Genomic DNA, 20,080 nt, shown 5'->3' on the forward strand with positions numbered 1-20,080 from the left:
CAGGAGCGGAGCACAAGTGCAAAAGCCATGCACAGGTACCTTGACAATGTATGTCTGTCCTTCTGGCACTACTTAAGTACAGACACTGATAAATGAGATATGCAAGAAAGACTGCAGTGGCCCCCTAAATATTTGGAAAGGCTGTTTTAGCAGGGAATCACATGAAATGCAAGAACATCATCACACAGGGCATTCACAAATTGGCCTCAAGGTACTTAGACACAGCCCTGCAAGGCAATGACCCCAAAACAGTTACAGCTTCTCCCTCCCCGCATTTGCTAATCTAATCTAATCATAAAGAGTCATTGTCCTATGGCAGATAGGTTGGTCTTTTATTGCTCTCTGTTCCAGGACACTAAAAAAAACCGTTAACAATACTGCAAGTGGTCACAAAGCATGACTAATGATGGAACATTGCATGACCTGAGATTCTCAGGGATCCTCCAAAAGTAGAGCCAGAACTGTAGCTCAACATCTGCTCTGCAAGGGATCATGAGGACAGCCCTCCATGTCACAGCCAACAGACAGCAGTGGGCCAAGGTAGAGGTGCATAGCCGGGGTCTTGTCGGGACGGGTTAAGATATTGCCTTGCTCAGGCAGCTTTAACGCTTTCCAAAACCAGCATTAGACATTAACTCAGACTACTGTGAGCAAGGCCAAAGTTCCTATGCGACTGCATTGGGCAGTTACTCAGATTACTATAGAAGCATGTATTTATTTTGGGATGAAAAAGGGAAATTTCCAGTGGGATCAGAGAAGTGCTCTGAACTCTGCATGAATTCTAGAGACAGCTTTAAAAGATAATGAAGTTGTTTTGACTATAGTCACTTTAGCATCTAGTGCTTCCCTTTTGTAGCTCATTCAGTTCATATACTCAGGGGTTGTTGGGAGAAGTAACTTATGGAAAAAGTTTCAGGCTGTTTGTACCACTGCTTCCTTGGGTTTGTGCATAAATACACAGATCCATCTATATCCCATACTGTGCTGGTACACAGAGCCACTTGTCACACCTCTTCTCAAGCTGCAAATGTTAAGCAGCCACGGGGGAAAGCAACACACAGACTTCAAAGCCCAAAAGAGCAGTGGCTGACATTAAGAATAGTGCCAACAGCTGAGATGTTTGTATCTGTGGGGTCGGCTTAAGATCATTAGTAAATAACTGCACAGATGTCCCGATCTGGAAAGGAGAGGAATGTTGCACATCAGGAAGATCTCAGTGCCTCACTGAGACTTGTTTGAGTAACAGACAATGGATATGAACAGAGTCAAATCCTTTAATCACTTTTTCAGCTCATATTAGAACATGTCAGATCAGCAGCAGGTCCACCTCTCATCTGCAGCTGAAGCTCAGACAGCCCAGGGAACAGCAAGAGCACATGCAGTGTATGAGGGTCTCTGCTCAAAGTGTCCTTGCTGGTCTCTTCCTTTCTTTGCACACAGTCCTTCCTAGAGTCACACCAATACAAACCATACCTAAGTGCTACATCTGTGGACCTGCCAAAGAGAAAGCTGAGAATTTCATAGTTGCCACCACAAACGAAGGGCACTCAGCCAGTAAGTGGGTGCTCTGCTAAACTTAGATCAACAAGACCATTTGAGAGCAGAGTTATAACTTCACAGTACTACAGAGGCTGTGGCAGCCTTTCAAAACCAAGTATCCAGGAATGTTCTCAGCATTAATCTATATTTAGCTGTATCTCCACATGATTTTTACCATCCTCTAGTCTAGGTCTCTTGGGATACTGACCTCAGTTTTCCACTGGTCTCATCTGTTAACTTACATGCAGTGATACAGTGTTAGCTGCATTAAAGACTAACGAGAAAAAAGCTACAAGAAGTAGCTTTTTATTTTAAGGCTTTTTGAATTTGACTCGGTGTTCCTGATCTGTAAAAAACCCTTGAAACACCAGGGAATGTTTTGAACACCTTACTGCCTGGTGCAAGAATCTCTGGTTACCTAAACTTGATGCCTCAAAGCTTGACAAACACAAGGTTAATATGCAAGGCTGAGCCCTGGCACTCTGCGCCACGTTGAGCAGACTTGAGCCCTAATTAAATTTTAAATATTGACCAAAAACATATAATCATGCTGCTTTCACAGCGACTAGCTGCAGAAGTCAAACTTGCATAAAGTTTTTCTTATCTTACCTGTAAAGCACAAACCCCAAAACACTTAATGGATACAAAATAAGAGGAAAGGCTGCACTGTTCACATTACCCCCCAAACCATCTCTCGCAGCCAAGAAACCTGAATGAGTTTAGAGGCCTAAAAGCCTCTACCTACTTCTCAGTGAAGGTGTGGTCTGGACCCAGCCAATGTGCAGAATGTCTCTGTGCATACAGACCCACTGCCAGCAGAAGACAAGAGAATTCATCATCCCATTTGACACGCAGTAAACCATATGAGGTAGACACAAGATTTAGCCCAGCCTCTAAATATTGTGGTACTTATGCAAAACTCCACACAAGTATTTGCTAGACTTCAAACCAGCTTACAGAATGAACGTGGGAGAGGGCACCAGGACCCAAGATTCCCCAGGAAGCCTTCAGAATCAGTGCCCTTGGCCTCCAGACCTTCTCCAGGCTGAACCTGCCAGTCTAGAGAATTAGGTGAGGAAAATCAACGAAAAGCTAAAAGGAAAATAAAACCTGCTAAGCTCGAGCAGGAAAGACCTTGGGAATGGTTTCAGCCAAGGAGTGAAGCATGTTACATGTGAACAGAATTGCTTAGTGAGTGCACACTCACCTAATCCCCCAGAGCCCCTTCTCAGACTCTGCAGTTTCACCGAAGACTTATCTCAGTGACACACGGGCTGACATCTGGAGCTCAACACTCGCTGTGTGCTGCATCTTTACTGCCACCAGTAACATTTTGTTAGCTTTTCTGATCACTACCACAGCTCACTGTTTGCCAGGCACTGTGTTAACACTGTAAAGAACTGTTGCTTCATACAAGAACAATTAGGTTGTTCCCATTCAAATCCACTGGCCAAATGAAATGTTTTTCAGGCATCGGGGAAAAAAAAAGCATCATTTTAATGTAATATACAGTGAAACATCTTTCAAAGATTCCCTTTCTAATGAGGGCACCTGCAGTCACACCATGACTCCCACAGTGACAGACACGACTCCCATCATCACAGACACTGGTTCTGGGAAACCAGTATGAGATCAGCATCCTTTGGGAATGCAGGTGAACAGAAGCAGCTCTGATGCCACCATCCAGGGGACACAAGTCTCTGATCATTTCCAGACCATTAGCTACATGCCCCCTTATTTTGAATATTGCGTAATCCCTCCAAGAACTTGGCTTATCAGTTCAACTTTGCACTCCCTGCAAACAGGGAAGCTGTTTGTCAGAAACCTTTGCCAAAACAACTTCTGCCAGAAAAGGCTCTTAAACCTTTTACTGAAGAATCCCAGCCACTACAGTAATTTTTCCTTCCTAATCCCAGTGCCACCAAGGAACATGACTGAAATAGTACACTGTAATTTTAAATGCAGCAGCATTAGGAAAGATCCTTCAGATTGCTGGACTTATCCCAATGAACTACACCTAATGTAAAGCATTTGGAGGGTTTTTTCCTTCTGCAGGAAAGGGTTTCAAAAGGATGCAGTCATATTTTGTAACCTCCACAGTTATGCCAGGATGCACACTCCAGTACTTTTAGAATGAATACGAGCAACTTCCTACTCCAGAGAAGAGGATTAGTGCTCTTCAGTTTAAGTAGCAATTGAAACAATTTGGCTCCAGAAAAACCACCGCTGCAAAATTAAAATTGAACTCAAAGTTGTGCAGCAGAAACTAGATCTATCCAGTGCAGGGGAGAGGCAGAGCAGGACTGGGTCACGGAGAAGGTAACAGAGGGAAATCTCAGTTAAGAAAAGGCATGCACAAGGGGAAAAGGTACATGCAGCCTCATCAAAAACACATCTTGTGACCACAAAAACATACTGAAAGCCAAGTTCCCAGCTGCATCCACGGGGCAAAATAAGAGCCTGGTTCCCAGCCCTTGCAGGCTGGTAAGATAAAGATAAAAGATGACCTAATCTGTCCTCTAATGACAGGCTTGATCACAGATTTGGAAGATGCATTTAGACCCAGCTTGCCCTTAGCCCTCATGCCCACAGCACAGCCTCCACAGTTACCAGCAGCTCCCCCACAGAAGACAGAACCAAACCCTTCTCTGCCCATCAGTTTGCTGTGAGGGCTCAAGGGGCCCTGACACTGGTGTGCTGCAAAGCCAGACTTCCCAGAGCAGGGAACAGACTGCGCTGTAGAAAAGGGGAGGGGAAAAAAAAACCAAAACAAACCCCAAACAAAAAACCACCACACAATAAAAACCAAACCCAAAAAAAACACTAAACCCTTTTCCCTGCCACTGGAAAAATACTAAAGTGGACAATCTGATCAGGCTACAGCAGGCTGGAGTCAGGATTCTTTATCATAATGTTGCTCCTATCTAAACCATATACATGAACACTGGAAGGAATGAGAGACAGACCATGGCACCGTGTCAGGCTAACACAAAGAACAAAGCCTGTACAGAAAGGCAAGGCAGCACATCACTAAGAAGAACCTAAAACCCACTTCCATCCCACAAGTCAATATGCGCTTGTTGAATTCAGGAAGTGGCTTTTGCTGTTTCAAGAACACTTAATACCTGTTTGTTGCTGCCCTACAGAACATCACTGCATTCCCTCAGCCAAACAGTCCATTGTTTGCGTTGGAGCAGAGATGTTAACAGACAATTTGTGCCTATCACTCAGAACCTACTATGGTTGGCTGAAAGACATGGGGAAGCACCAGCAGACTTCCAGCAAGGAGCTGCGTGGCAACATGCAGAGCTAGCAGGTGTGTTATGGAGACTGCAGCAGGCTTAGCAAGTCGAGCTTTCTGCTTGCAGTGGCAGAGGCTGCCAGCTACAGCCACCACTTGAAAAAACAAATTGAGGAAGTTGGCTGATTTCCCTTATTTTGGTACTAAGAACACAACACTTGCCACAGAAGAGTTCCTGGAGAGAACCAGAGCCAGGAAAGAGTCAGTGTGGTGCCAGGAGAGGAGCACAACAGGACCAAAAAAAAAAAAAAAATCAGTGTCAGCAAGTGACTTGGGGAAAAAAGACCTTACTTTGGGCTTGCTGCCCAGCCGCGTTCTGAAGTCAGTTTTGCTCCCGTGCTTTTAAACACTGTCCTTTCTCCTACAGTCAGGATAGCGGCTAACTCCTGCCCACCTGCGCAGGTGACCATCCCCGCCCACCCTCGCTGTGCACCTGGGGACAGGAAGCACGGGGCTGGAGCGCCACCTTCCGGCAGGCAACCGGCAGCGCGGCCACCCCTCCCTGGAGCCGGGCGTGCAGCACGCACCCTCCGCTCCAGAGCCCGGCACTGCCCCTACTGCTGCTCCTCCTCTCCCCGGCCGCACTTACTGCGGGGCTGCTTCTAAGAGGCACGTGAAATGACATGGTGTCATTCCGCCTGGCATAAACGGCACGGCTCCTGGCACGGTGGTGCTGGGGCCAGAGGAGACAGGGACTACAGCTGCTCCCACAGTGAGACATTTCCCCAGACCTCAGCAATGTGTCCTAGGTCAGACTAGAGCATCCTCAAAAAACAAGCACAACAGTCACGCGATGATCCACTCTAAACCGCCTCAAAGGCTCAGCAGGACATTCAGGAAGGAGAAAGCCTGACTGTTTTTCAAATGCTTGATCCACCTTCTGGCATCAGCCACACACGGCCTGGCCACAGTTGATGAGTGTTAACAGGCCCCAATGTGCCCGTCTTACATGATGTTATCCAGGAGTCCTAAGAAGGCCAAAAAGGTAAGTACATATAAAGACATCCAAGCAGCAGTGAGTTTCAAAGCTGAACTGGACACACTACAAAACATTTCCCTCCAATTTCAGCCAGACACACCTCCTACAATCCCACTCAACATTAAAAATCTGTTTACAACTCAAAAGAAGTCTCTGTGAACTCAAGCTTTCCTCTTGCACAAGCCAGCCCTACTCAAACTTTCCACATCTTTCTACTATTTTTTATTTCACTTCAGCCTGTATACTATTAGCACACAAATACATCCAGTTGAATACAATTTCTTCTTCTGACCACCTGGTGCCTCAATTGCCTTGAGCTGTCTACCAGGAGCAGCAACCTTTATCATTTCCTGCTCAAGTTTCATTAACTGTCCTGAAAGAATGGAGTGGGAAATAGTCATGATCAAAAGGCAAAGATAAATCACCCCCTATCTGCGTGGGCACCCAGAATAAAAAAATCAAGAGGCTTGTCCCAGTGTTCCCCAGGCAGGCACAGTACCTCTGGGTGCACAAGCACAAAATTCCCACCACCGCCAACATCCTTCAGCTGAACATTTTTGCAGTGCAGCCTCCATACAAGCCTGAGCTAGATGAAAACCACTGGCACAAGTATGTGCTACCAGCTCCAAAGAGCTGCTCTCCACTCCAACTATTTGGGGCACACATGGGAAGTTTTAGACTGTCAACAGACAAAAATCTCTGAAACTTCGGCCCCAAACCAAGACCCATGACAATTCAAGGGGCAGTTTCAGGGAAGACAGTCCGAAAAGCAGCCCAAGAAGTCACATCTAGTCTACCCTCTTTTCTACTAGGCCTGTCACCAAAATAGTAGGTTTATCAACGGAAAATACGAAGACTCACTGGGCAAAAGCAGCACCCTCTCCAAAACTCATTGTGGTTCACTGTATCTCCTGTCTGTAGAGTCATTACAAGTTAGAGATTTGAATACCCTGATAGTGACTCCCACCTTGGACCAGTCAAAGTTGGTAAAACCTCTGCTTCAACAATACCCCACTGGTGTGATGAGTGCTGACCCAGAGGAGACCCCTCCATCAGTGGTGCGGCAGAACCAGGAAAAAACCCAACTGAACACTTGACCTCCTTGCACAAGACTCCCCAGGAGAGTACAGACATTGCACATTTTTCCTGCTTCACCTTTTGCCTTCCTCTAGGCAGCACTGCAGACAGTGGCATTGCAGCAAATCTTGTGGGCAAAAAGGAAAATAAGAGATAAGAGTGAAGACAACATGAGGAAGGAACACTCTGTGCTGAACAGAACCAATGCATTCAAAAAGAGATTATGCAGTAGCAAGAGATAGAGGTATCTGCACAGAATCATGTTTTGCTGCAGAGAACTCAACAAATATCAGAATGACAGAAGCAGAACAAGATCAAAGTTAAATCAAGTTGAGGGCAGAATACCAGTTTTAAAAAGTGATTCCAACAGCTGGTAAGAACCAGCCTTTCTGATTACACAGGATGTTTAAGGTCTCCTGCAAAACTCGAGGTGGATGTAGACACTGGATAAAATCAACAGGACTGAAGTAAGAGGGAAGTGGATTTTCATGGCCATCCACAGCCTTCCCACCAAGTCAGGCAGTGTGTAACCAAGGCAGGCGTGGTCTGAGACCATTCAGTTCATGTTTTTCTCATACTGGTTTTTAAGGTGAGACTGTTAGGCAACAGCAAAGTTTTAAAGTCTGCAAGATACTGATGTGCTGCCCAAACTATTGTCTTTAAACAGATATGACAGAAGCATTAGTAATTACTATGATAATTCCATGGACACATTTTCATAAACCTGTAACACAGCAAAGGAAAAGCAACAGTGGAGGACCACCCACCTAGTATTGCCAAGTTCAAACAGCACTGATGTCTTGACAGAGAATTCAAGATGGGCAAAGAGGCGCTTTAAGAATTAACTTAAGTTTGAGAGAAGAGATTGCTCCATACAATTAAGATGATGAACTAGAAATTGCTTCATTCATTACAAACACTGCTGCAAAATGGAAGCTTAATAATGTTTTACTCCACATTTGGGTCCAAACACGAAAATTCCAAAAATTTTACTGGCAAGCTTATAAGTAAAAAATATTTCTTAGAAAACAGGAAAGGCTTAGGAGACAGCTTTAACACAGTGACCTAGAAAATAACAGATACGAGCCACTGGGTTAGAAAGTGAGACAGCAGCAGCACCCAGACACAGAAAAGAGTGAACACAAAGGCACGTGACAGAGAGATAGGTGTATACTCAGTATTTGCAAATGTAGGAGATGCCAAAGATAGATGAAAATTTAAATTTTTTCCATCAACCACAAAGGCCTTTCTACATCAGCCTGCATCATTCAAAAACTTGTAGATGGTAAGCAGGAGAACAGACAATTGCCAAAAATGCAAGATTAAATACCACGTTCCAGGGCACTTGTGATGAGCCCAGGCTCACTGAACCAGAGGTGATACATTAACTATCCCACTCGAGAACAGAGTATGATCACCTTCTCAGAAACACAAGTCAAAGTCACATTCTACTGAACCAGAAACTCACTTTTGTCCTTGAGGCATCTCCTTGGTGGTTAGAGGAGACCATTGGCTGTGCAGTTTGCAAGCCAAACTAGAGCTTACAGGAATATAGACTAAGGAAAAGAAAAAAGTTACTTCCATGTTTCAGATGCAAGCTGGAACAACTAGTATCCCTCTGCCACTAACAATTCCATTTTGTTACTGAACAAAAAAAAAGCAGCACACCGGGAAGCAGAAGGTTTGGGAGAAGAATACCTCAAGTCTGCTGGGCTATTTCAAGCTTTTCACATCAGCTGAACCTGTTGTGGAAGCCCTATGTGTTTCCATCAACTGACAGAGGCATACTGAGGCTGCTGCAGCCCTGTGTTTCCCTGCTGTTTATTCCAGGCCCTGCCTTCCCCTAGGGCTGGCATTTGCTGGATCCCACTGAACTGTCCAAGAAAGATAAACCAGTCAAAGATTAACCCCAAAAGGGAAAAGTTGTTCAATTTCTGGCCAGCTCAATTCCATGAACCAGTTTGTGATGGGGCCAGAGGACAGCCCCTGGGGCAGGACAGGAGAATCTCATCAGCCCTGATGAAGGCTGATCAACCTCAGTGGCTCAGAACTAGCAGGCAACTGCTGTAATGCACATGCATGGCATGCCTGTGTTTTGCAGCAGGACCACAGTTTTTAAAAACCAAGAACACTTAAGGGAAAAAGGTAAATGGTACCTCTAAGAGACTGAATCAATACTGCAATGGAAGGCAGCCAAGCAACTGTACCAACGGAGCACATGCTCCCTGGGAACAGAAGCCTTTCACAACACAGCGATACGACGCTCGCCGCTTTGAGACCTCCAGACACAACCACACCCATTTCAATCAAGAAGCTGTGTAAAACACAGCAGGCACAGAGCTGAGAGTAGAAAGCTGGTCTGAGAGCTCTCGAGTCTGGAAGAACACCAGCATTTCAAATGCTGTCCATGACCAGCTAGTACTCACGTGATGAAGTCCAGAAAACTTGCCAGGGGCTCGTACGCGTGGTTCCTCATGTGACGGAACTCCACCACCATCTTCTCCTTCAGCTTGTCATCAATGACAGACACAGTGAGAGGGGAGGCTTCATTGGCCAGGAAGTTCCCATAGTCTGTGCTCTGGAGGTGCAGTTTCAAGTCTAAAAAAGAAAGAATAATCCCACTCTAGAGGGTTTTGGACTGGGTTTGGGAATTTTTTTTCAGCATTGCCAAGAAAGCTGTTGCTTAGCACTTCTCTAAGCACTCTCTTCTCTGAAAGATCATCTAGACACAACCCATGTATAATGGACAACTCAAACACAGGAAAAGATCAGTGTTTCACCATATCAGCCTTGCCTCATCTTAAAGACAAATCTGTAACACCGTCTGTGTAACTGAGCACACACACTTATGCTAGCTGCTCACTCTGCTAGGTCAAGGTGGAAACTTACTGATTTTCTAGGAGGTACTTGCTAGTAATCTAGGGGAAGAAAAAAAAACAAACAAAAAAAACCCCCAAATAACTTAAACACTCCAAAAGGGCTAGCCAAAACGGCTCTGGTTGCAGGCACCTCTGAAAAAATCACAACCAAGAACCTAACTGCACACACAGCAAGTCTCCCCAGATACTAGTGATGTGCAGGCATTTGTAAAGCTTTCAAAGCCAAAAAGACTGAAACAGCAACTTAGAAATTATAAACCATCTTGGTCTTATATTATCAAAGCAGCCCAGCAAACTGTGCTGGTAAACAGAATTCAGGCATTAATAGGAAGAGAGGGGCTAGTGAAGATGAAGACCATTTAAATCCATCTCACAGGGTAGGCACTCCCTGCCCAGGATGGGAGAACATGCTCAGAAGTCTTCCCTTTCTCCAGTTTCAAGCAGAGGAAACCTTTCTTTCCTCTGTTACCCCTGCTCGCAGGTCAGGTGCCCAACCAAGCTGCAGTCCTGGCCAACAAGCAACCACAACACACTGAGTTCTGTCAAGATAAAAGCCCTGTTTGAGCCAAAAGCATTTAAGTGTCTCTGAGGAAAAAACTGAATCCAGAACTAAGGAACGTCACACGATCCTACTCCTCAAAGCTCTACTAGTTGCATTGGTACACAATGTTCATCTCCCTTCGGCTTCACCTCAGAGGGCCAGTTAGGCAAGCATCCTCCCAGGAATTTAAGACCTTTATGGGGTAAGGAGAGGAGATGGAAGAGTTGAGTCAAACCAGATGTGAACACACCATCCAGAGAAAACAAAAAAAGACACTTCTCCTTGGCTTTTCTGAAGCAGCATTACTGAGCCTGCCTTTCCCTTCCACTGAGCTATACGAGTCCTCAGCATTATGGCACAAGCACCCACAGCACCGAGGTGAGAGCAAGCATTCAGCCTGGTTTGAGGAGTTTGATCTTTTGACATTACATCCAGCCATGGAGCTCCTCCTCAGGCTCCAACCTGAGCTTGTGCAGCACAATACTGCTCTCAGCCCGAGGGATCAGGGGTCAAACAGCTTCCAAGCCAATTGACTCTTCTGGGTATTTCCAAGGAAGTCTAGCAAAGATCGCTTTGACCCAGCACTCCGTAGTTACAAAGATGTTCCCACTGCTCAGTGTTGCAGAAAACAGATGAAGTTTATAGGGAAGGAAAATAAAGACTTAAATACCACTCAGTTTGTAATGTTTCTCAGTGGTTTATATGAGAGTTTTAGGGGCACTTGTAGAGAGGAGGGGATTCTGCTCCTCTAGTTGGCTCTGGTGAGACTGCACCTGCAGCACTGCAGCCACCTCTGGGGTCCTCAGCGCAGGAAGGACATCAAACTGTTGGGAAAAGGTCCAGAAGAGGCTACAAAGGTAATTAGAGGGATAGAGCATCTCTCCTAAGAGGAATGGCTGAGAGGATTGGAATTGTTCAGCCTAGAGAAGAAAAGGCTCTAGGGAGACTTTACTGCAGCCTTTCAGTACCTAAAGGGGCTATAGCTGGTGAGGTACTTTTAACAAAGGCATGGAATGACAGGACAAGGGGTAATGGCTTCAAACTGAAAGAGACTGAGTTTAGACTGGATATTAGGAAGACATTCTCCTCTGGGACAGTGGTGAGGCACTGGCACAGGTTGCCCACTGTCCCAGGGAACAATGTCATTCTCTGGCAACAGAAAAGTAGTGGATGCCCCAAACCCAGAATTTTTCAAGGCCAGATTGTTCCAAACCCTGTCCAGTCTGGGCTGGTGGAAGGTGTCCCTGCCCATGGAAGGGGGTTTGCAACAAGATGGTTTTTAAGGTCCCTCCAACCCATACCATTCAATAATTCTATGAATCCTGCATGCAGCAAAGAGAGCTCCCCATCCAACTACACACATCAAGGCTGAAGCAAAGCAGAGATCTAACCCAGATCCCTGTTCCCTGGGATAATCTGCAGCTGAACAGCTGTAGCTTATTCTACATGGTCAACTTATGCTCACACTTGCAAGGCAGAAGACATTGCCTGGGTAACTCAGTCGAGTCTGCAACACAAACCTTGCCACAGAGTCAAACACCAGATCATGCCAGAACTTGGAGTGTCCCTCACCTCCATGCAGCCTGCACAGGATTATCATTCATTGTAATCACTTCCTAAAATTTTCAAATAGCCCAGCTCACAGGCAGCACCCCGTGTGTAAGGGGTTCTGACCTATCTGTTCTGCAATCGCTTGATTTCTGAAAGTGAAGATAGATGGGAACTCTACCTGAACTACATCTTAATGAATTTTTGTCCCACTTTTTACAGCTCTTGAATTATGAACTTTGAAGTCTGAGTGGCAATTAAGTTCCTGACAGATCAGGACTTTACTAGTTTGCTTTTGGCAGAAACTGGAGAAAATATGGAACAAAATTGATCAGTTAATATGTTCAATGAATATGAGATAAAAGGTCCTGGTATTATACCCATAAGCTCAGACTGCAAGGGAAGGCACAGGGAATTGCAGTAGTTGCATTCATATACCTCCTACTTGCAGTTTCCTGTAGCTGTGCAGAGCTCAAATGGAAGCTAAGGCTGCCCAAAAAGGCATGTGATGTTGTTTTGCAGCATACAGGACCTTGGAGAGGAAGCAGCTATTGCATATCCTCCCAGATCTGCCTTCAGTAGGGAAGCTGCCAAAGCTTGTTTCCTCAAGTCCAATATCATCGGTTTGTTTTGCTGTCATCACAATCTGAAACTCTGCTTTTGAGGTTGCAAGCAGCTGCTTTACTATCATGTCACTTGATGCTACAGACCCAGTGACACAAAAAGAAGTTTGCTGTACTTCCAGGAAGTCAGAGCTGCACTGAATCTAGACTGGAGGCACACAGGCTTGTGCCTTGCAGGCTCTCCAACAGCTCTGAGCAAGCTCCCATGAGCTGCTTGGCTGGAACATTTTGCCCTGCTCCATGAAGGGGTTGTCCCCCCAACGCCACAGCACGAGAGCCAGCGCATTATGTTGCAACTGGAATAAGGGCCATGTTTATATAACACTTGGAATTCATCTTTACAAGGAAGGCCAGCCACAAACTAAACTTTCCTGAATCTTTTAGCATCCAAGCACACAAAACGGAACATATTTTCCAAAAATTGGACCGGATTTATGAACCCTGACTCAGTGCATCCCACGGTGTATCAGTGCTCTACACTAGCCTGTCCTCCTCCAGCTGCTGGGCTAGCCACCAAGCCTCAGCCAAGAGGGTTTGGGAACTTTTAATAGGACTTTTCACATGTTAAGCTTCTCAGATGAGAGCAAACTAATCCCGTGGTTTCACAAATCTGCTGCCAAAAGAGCTGTCCCAGAAGCATGGTGGCTAATAAATGGACCCACTGCTGAGCAAGCCCCAAGCTCTCCAAAAGCTCAGGTTCCTAACTCGAGCTTAGACTGAGCCTGAGTTGGCCTCTGGCAGCAAGAGCAGCACTGTGGAAGGGGAGTTGCCAGAGATCCCACACGCTGCATGCGGGATCGTATCGGCTGCAAGGCTTTTGCAGTGCCTCTTCCCCAGCTGCTGCTGAAAAGAGAGACCTGCACCTAGAGCCCAGCCCCTCCTGATGAGCTGCTCCAGACACCGACCAACAACAGCACTGGGCCTCAACCCAATGATTGATTTTAAAAGATACATTTGCCTGTTTGGGCATTTTTCCAAGCAGTTCACACACTTTATGTAACAGACTGAGCCAGTATTTGGTAAGGGAGCACTCGAATGACCACAACACTTCTGTTCTCTCTCCTCCCCCACAAAACCTAGGAAATTATGGCCAGGTCACTGCACCCATGAAAGCTGTCTCGTGCAAGAACACAACCATTTGTCAGAATGACAGCCTTTTTCAGCTGGGTAGGGTAGTGCTCGGGATTACCATGACATGTACTTACAGCCACCTCCTATCAACTCTCAGATCAGGCCCTCTGGTTTTCATGCAGCTGCCTGTACATGAGCCACAAACACGACCAAAGCTTAATTCAACACACCGCTGTGCCAACACCTTGACATTTCAGATGGCATCCTCACAAGAGACTTTATATCCACACTAATGCAACTATCCTCTCTTGCAAATTTGCTTTGACATAACAAGGAACCAAGCTATTAGTCTGTCAGACACCTGCCAGTCAAAGCCTTTCCTGGAAGCCCTGCTCAGACAGAGTGATCCATGGCCCCATCAGCTCAGACTTCCAACCCTTCCTTCTTTCCTGTTGTAACTGCATTGCAGAGCTCTGAATCAAGTTAAGGGCTCAAGCACTTCCAGGCAAGGGCTGATCTGTCCTCTCACACAGAGGCACAGAATCAGCTTCTGCACCTTCTGAGCTGAACTGATGTTTTCACAAAAATTATGTGCTGTAACCCCGACATCTTCCTCCAAAGCACCTGGGGCCGTCACCACCTATATAAAAAATGAAAATATCATTTGCCATCTCCTAGGCTGGAGGCAGTAAAGCAGCCGAGGGATTACATAGCAGTCTGCAGATGAGCTGTATCGCCCACGCCTCCCTTCAGGAGACTGCAACCATTACCATTTGCCTTGTTGCTGTTTGTTTGATCTGTTTATAGCCATCTCAGACGCTCCTGAAGCTGATTCTCTGAAATCTTGCTCAAGAAGAACTCAGAAACCTTTTGTTCCCTACAGAATTTAAGACCTTTCCTGTGGTTGCACACCACCAGCAGTGACGTGCTATCTCTTCTCTGTTGTCAGGCACCAAATTCATCTGAGCCACAGTAAAGACAGAGAGAAGCATCATCTTCAGCTCTTTCCTACATCAGTATCTCACCTTTGACTTTTCACCAGTTTGAGATGGTGTCAGCACCAAAGAGCAGCCTGTATTTCTAGCCCATCCCTTCCTGGGACTGAACTCACTCCACTCAGAGTTTCAAGCCCAGCACAGCCAGGTCACGTTCCATGAGAAGCCCCTCAACTAGGCAGCCCCTTCCTAACCCATCCAAAAGGCAAAGTAACCCTTCCTCATCTGCCTGCATGCCCAATAAGCTTTTTTCCCCCTCCAAAAGCAGTGTCCCCTCTATGACACTCTGCAACCTCAGAAATCCAGTGCAGGACATCAGCCCAGCACCTAGTGCAGGGGTTAAGGGAGAGGCAACAAATCACTCAGAAACTAAAACAAACAGGGAAGCAAACAGTCTCATGCTGCAGGAGCCAACAGCTGAGGGAAAACAAGATGAAAGCACTGACAGGCTGCTGATCAGCAATACCTGCCAGGAAACCCAGACATCATCATCCTCTAACAAGAGGTAGGACACAAACAAGGGCTGAAGCTGCACCAGGAAGCTGACCTCAGCTGCAGCTTGAAGTTTAGCTAGGAGAAGCTATGAAGCAGGTCTCTGCCTGGTAAAGGAGGCCAGAACAAACAGCAAAGAGCCTCTGCTGAACCCTGCAGGAAGCCAGTGACCACAGTGTTTGTTTGCCACCACATCTAGCAGGCTATGGAAGTGCCACCATTCTTGTAATAAATGATGTTTTCCTGGAGCTTGTTTTAACAGGACAGTTGATGAAACAGCCACAGCCCAGTGGTTACACCCATACAGGATGCAGGACAAAGCACCGAGATCAGGACAGCATTTTGGACGCTGTTCTGCTGCTGCACGAGAAGTCAGCATTCAGAGGACAGGAATGGTCTGTACTTTCCTCAGGTCTCATCTTGCCTGTACACTCTGCCTCCTCTGGCAGGAGAAAGCTCTTGTGGCCAGACCTGCTGCACAGTCCCAGCACACAGGGGTCAGCTTCTCACACAGAGCTTCAAGATGTCAGGAGAGTGACAAATCATCACTGTGTGAACGACAGCGAAAGGTGCCCACTGCATTAAGGCCTGGCTTCTACTTCCCCCGAGTTCAGACAGAACCATTCTCAGAGCTCAGGATGGACCTAAGCACAGCCACACCTCGGGACCATCAAGTGGCCTCTCCTTGCTTGGTGGTACAGTGAAGGAGCTGCAAAGGGAAGGATCTGTACTGTTCCCCTTTCACACAGAAGACGATGAGCTCCACCAAAAGCACTCTTGAAGTCAGTCTGGAGCTCTGCAACAACAAGAGAGGACACGCTGCCTATGTGGTTATACTGAAAGAGAAGACCAGCTCCAGCCTTCTTGGGGCCTAAATTCCAGGACCACAATGATAAAATGGAAAAGACACAGGTAGCACACCCTTCCCTGCTCTTCTCTCAGTGAAAGGAGTGCTGAACATCACAAGCAATGGCAGCCTGCAGGGGAGAAAAAAGATCCTTGGGACAATGAAAACAAAAGCATACCCTGCACACAGCCCAGTGTACAGAAGACAAACTCCATGGACAGATCCCATTCCTCCAAGTGCACACCACTGTTCCCATGGCATCCCAGTTCTCAGCTGTGCCAGCTGCACAGACAGAGGCACAATCACCCACAGAGTGGTGGTGCTGAGATGCAGAGTCTGTGGAAGGCCTCCCCCAAAAGAGGCCCACAGGCCTGAGCCAACTCCCTGCCACTCATCAGCCTCATCAACCAGCTGGATTTCCTGCTGCTGGATTTCACCAATCACCTCTACAAACACTGGCAGGTCAGAAAGAAAGCACACTGCTGCTGTGGAAGCAAGGAGAATTAGCAGCAATAGAAAGCTCATGAACACTGACCTAAGGGTAAAGATATTCCTGGTCCAAGATGCTTTTGTGCACTTCTTGGGCTCTGCATGCTTTTTGCAAAAAGGAATTTTGCAGACCAACAGTAAAGCCAGTTGATAACCTACATTCCAGTCCCAGACTGAACTCTGCTGCTAAAAAGCGTCACCACTGTTCAACTCCATCAACAGCTTTTCATTCTCCTGACAGAATATCAGACCTCTGACAGGCCTCCACAGCTTGAGAAGCTGTAGATGACTCACCAATCCTTCAACAGTAGAAATCTGGGCGACTCCTAAGTTTGGCTGCCCCAAACAGATTCCACTCAAGCACAGATCCACGCTCACAGCACTGGAGCAGAAGAAAGCAGCTCCAGGTCCTTCACTGACACCTTGTGTCAGAAGCAGGAACTGGATACAACAGCGACCTCCAGGCAGATTCCAAACGCTCCCAGCTCCTGTGTACTGCACAGGGCCTCGGCTGAGAAACAACCAGAGCACCAGGACTTTTGGAGCTGAAAGAAGGGATCACACATGTTATTTCTAAAGGGTTTCAGAGAAAGCTTAAACCAAAACAGTTCTCACATACACACCCTCAACCCTGGACACGTTTTTCCGCACTTCTGAAGGCCAGCTCAGGAGCTTGCCTGACCACAGACAGCCCATTCGGCTCTGTTTCTGTCTCAACACCCGAGAGCTTGGATCAGGTTACCTTGTGATCAGACAAGCAGAGGCAACAGGGGATCACGCAGAAAAGCACGGTTTCCTCCCTTCCAGCAGCACTAAACTGCCAGCCCAAGTCCTGAAGCAGACAAGTCAACTCTTTTATGCTTCCAGACTGATCTGGGCACACCAGAGGAAGCAGCATTTCAGATCTGGAAGCACAACGTCTTCCAAGCAGCCAGATACCCAATTCTCAGGGCCAGACCCGAAACAGCCTTGGTCTTTCAGGCTTTCTCCATGGCCCAAGGCAATCACTTGCTCCAGGACTGGGACTAACTGCAGAGCTAGATACGTGAGAAGCAGAAGCAAAGACAAAACAGAGAAAAGGGAAAAATGTATCAGTAATTTATGCCCCAGTACTTATTTTGGTTTCTAATACACCAGCCACTACCTGAATTTAGCACAGACGAGCATCTGAGCAAGAAAGAAACACGTTAAAAGTCTGTGGAGCATAGAACAACTACTGAACTGGGAAAATCGGGACTAAAAGGACAAAGAAATTGTCTGACCAGAGACTTATGTAAGTAATAAAGAACAGTGCTCCTTTGAAGAAAAATCCCTCTCCAAAAGCAGGCTAAGCAGGGGCATCGCGAGCCAAGCAAAGGAGGAACAAGACTGGCAGTAAATTTGGAAGACTCTTCATGTTCTGAATGGAGCGTGACCAAGAGCACAGCAGCGGCTGCCACCAGAGAGCTGCTGGAGACAGAACAGCAACGATACCATGGCAAATATGCGGGAACTCCAGCGTGATTCATTCCAAATGCAGCCAACACCACTCCAAGGGAGAACTAGGTTTAAGCGGGTTGGTTCAGAAACCAAGAAACGGAGAGAAAAGAGAAGCTCCAAGTACAGAAAGACTCCAAAGAGGAAGTTATCTGCAGGAAACGTGGAAAAGTCACAGTTCAGGGCACGCTGAGACCAGTGACTACCAAGAGAGCAGAAGTCACTCCCACTGCTCTCTTTAGGCCCTGGGCTCCATGGCAGGAATGACAGTGACTGCTGCAAGCAAAGAGCTGCAAAGAAAGAAAAACGGAAAAGGAGCTTCTGTCCTAAGTAAAAATATACTGCAATTCTTAAGGGGGAGACTGGGGCACAACAGAGCACTCTGTTCCCATTCTGTTGTTACCTGGAGTGAGCAGCTCCACATAACTTGCATCCAGGGATGCATCTGTCAATGTCAATTAACCACTCATCAATGACTGCCTAGATAAAACTGACGGTTAATAATTTTTTTAGAAGAAAGAATGATCCAACAATTACAGTTCCACTGATCAAAACAATCAACATCTCTAGATGCGTGTGTTTTTAGTTTATTTCAAGACAGGCCTGGTTTTAATCTTTGTGATTTGTGATCCAGATTCTGTACAAAGAGTGAAAACTGCTAAGCAGGTCACTGATCAGAGGAATAGTTTAGCACCAGCTAATTAAGATGATGAGCTGACCACAGGTGATCACGGAACTGCAGATAGATTAGGTTGGAAGGGACCTTCAAAGGCCACGTAGTCCAACTGCCTGCAATGCGCAGTGATATCTTCAACTAGACCATGTTGTTTAGAGCTCCACTCAACCTGGCCTTGAATGTTTTCAAGAGTGGAGCATCCACCACCTCTCTGGACAACCTGTGCCAGTGTTTCATCTCCTTTATTGTAAAAAAAAAAAAAAAAAAAAAAAATATATATATATATATATATATATATATATATTAAAAAATCCTCACAGTTCTGCAAGTTTGTACACACTGATCTAAGAAAAAAAAATGACAGCTGCAAATCAGAATTAGCCTCGAAAGATCTCAAGATCACAGGTAATTCACTGGTGAATTTACTGAGATGTGCACTAGACTTTTTTACACTAGTGATCCTTCAATAACAGCAGGCACTTTCCTAGGTGACCTGATCTCCTTAAAAACTAATAATGGATATCAGCGATCCTAGATTATACCAATTACTTTTTTCCAGGCCTTAAAAAGCTCCCCTGCCCTTTAGGGAGTGAAGGCACAAACACGTCTCAGCAGCAACGCCTGTCAAAACCCACCAGGCTCCCAAAATCCTCAGGGCACAGGGCACAGCCACCGGCCGCCTCAAGAAAGCAGTGGGAGCCCAAGGTCCCTTACACCACTGTATCTGCAGTTATGGCAAACTGATGTCACAAAATATCCATCTTTTGGGATTGACTGCTCCCATGGAAGCAGGAGGTTGAACAAGCTGACAATCAGGGCAAGCACTAATGATTTCTTTTGCTTGACTTTTGGAAATGTGAAAAGTGTCCATTAGTGCTTGAGCATTCTGATGAAAGAACGCATGGCTCAATTTTGCCTGTTCAAAAATGTTCGGTAAAGTCCTTGAAATTGGCATGGTCAATTTGTCTGCATGTGCATTGCTTTCTGCTAAAAAACTTGGAAGAGAAGAATGTGCTTTGTTGCAAAACATATCAGCTGCTGCAATCACACGGCCGGGCTGACCGGGAAACTGAGTCAGCTCAAGCGGGTGGGGGGACAGGACGGGACATCGACTGCGTCCTCAGCCACGGGGTGAAGAGGGAACAGAGCCTCATAAACGCCGCTATCCGCTCTTTTCCCCATTGCCAGGCAGCCCCTCGGCTCCCCACAGCCTGCCACTATCTCCTCTCAGCCCACGGCTCGGACATTCCCCTCAGGACGCGGCGTGGCGGGGGGGGTGCTGCTCCCGCTTGCCTCAGGCCTCTACCGCTACTCACCCTCCAAGCTCTCGCATTGCACCAGGTTCACGTAGTCGCCTTGCCGGAGCACCCCCGCTTTAAAGCCGCGCACCAGCCCTTCCAGGTAGCCGTTATCCACGTTAAAATAGAGCTCCGGGAAACACGACATGGCGGCAGCGACGAGACGGCAGCGCTACCGCCCGCCGCCTCACGTGACTCGCGGGGTCACGTGGCCGCGGCCCCTTCCCGGCAGCCATTGCGAAGGGGAAC

General features: G+C 46.6%; 1 protein-coding gene across 1 annotated transcript in view; it reads right to left on the reverse strand.

Moving 5' to 3' along the window:
* Positions 1-20,040, reverse strand: part of ATP6V0D1 (ATPase H+ transporting V0 subunit d1) — a 34,755-nt gene extending 14,715 nt beyond the window's left edge. The window contains exons 1-2 of the mRNA XM_040075288.2: positions 19,850-20,040; positions 9,323-9,494 (exon numbers count right to left, since the gene is read on the reverse strand). Of these exons, the coding sequence (XP_039931222.1) occupies positions 9,323-9,494; positions 19,850-19,979 (302 nt within the window). The 5' untranslated portion in view covers positions 19,980-20,040. The remainder of the gene's footprint in view (positions 1-9,322; positions 9,495-19,849) is intronic.
* Positions 20,041-20,080: the final 40 nt, after the last annotated feature.

The sequence above is a fragment of the Hirundo rustica genome, chromosome 11 (genome assembly GCF_015227805.2).
Source record: "Hirundo rustica isolate bHirRus1 chromosome 11, bHirRus1.pri.v3, whole genome shotgun sequence".
Taxonomy (NCBI): domain Eukaryota; kingdom Metazoa; phylum Chordata; class Aves; order Passeriformes; family Hirundinidae; genus Hirundo; species Hirundo rustica.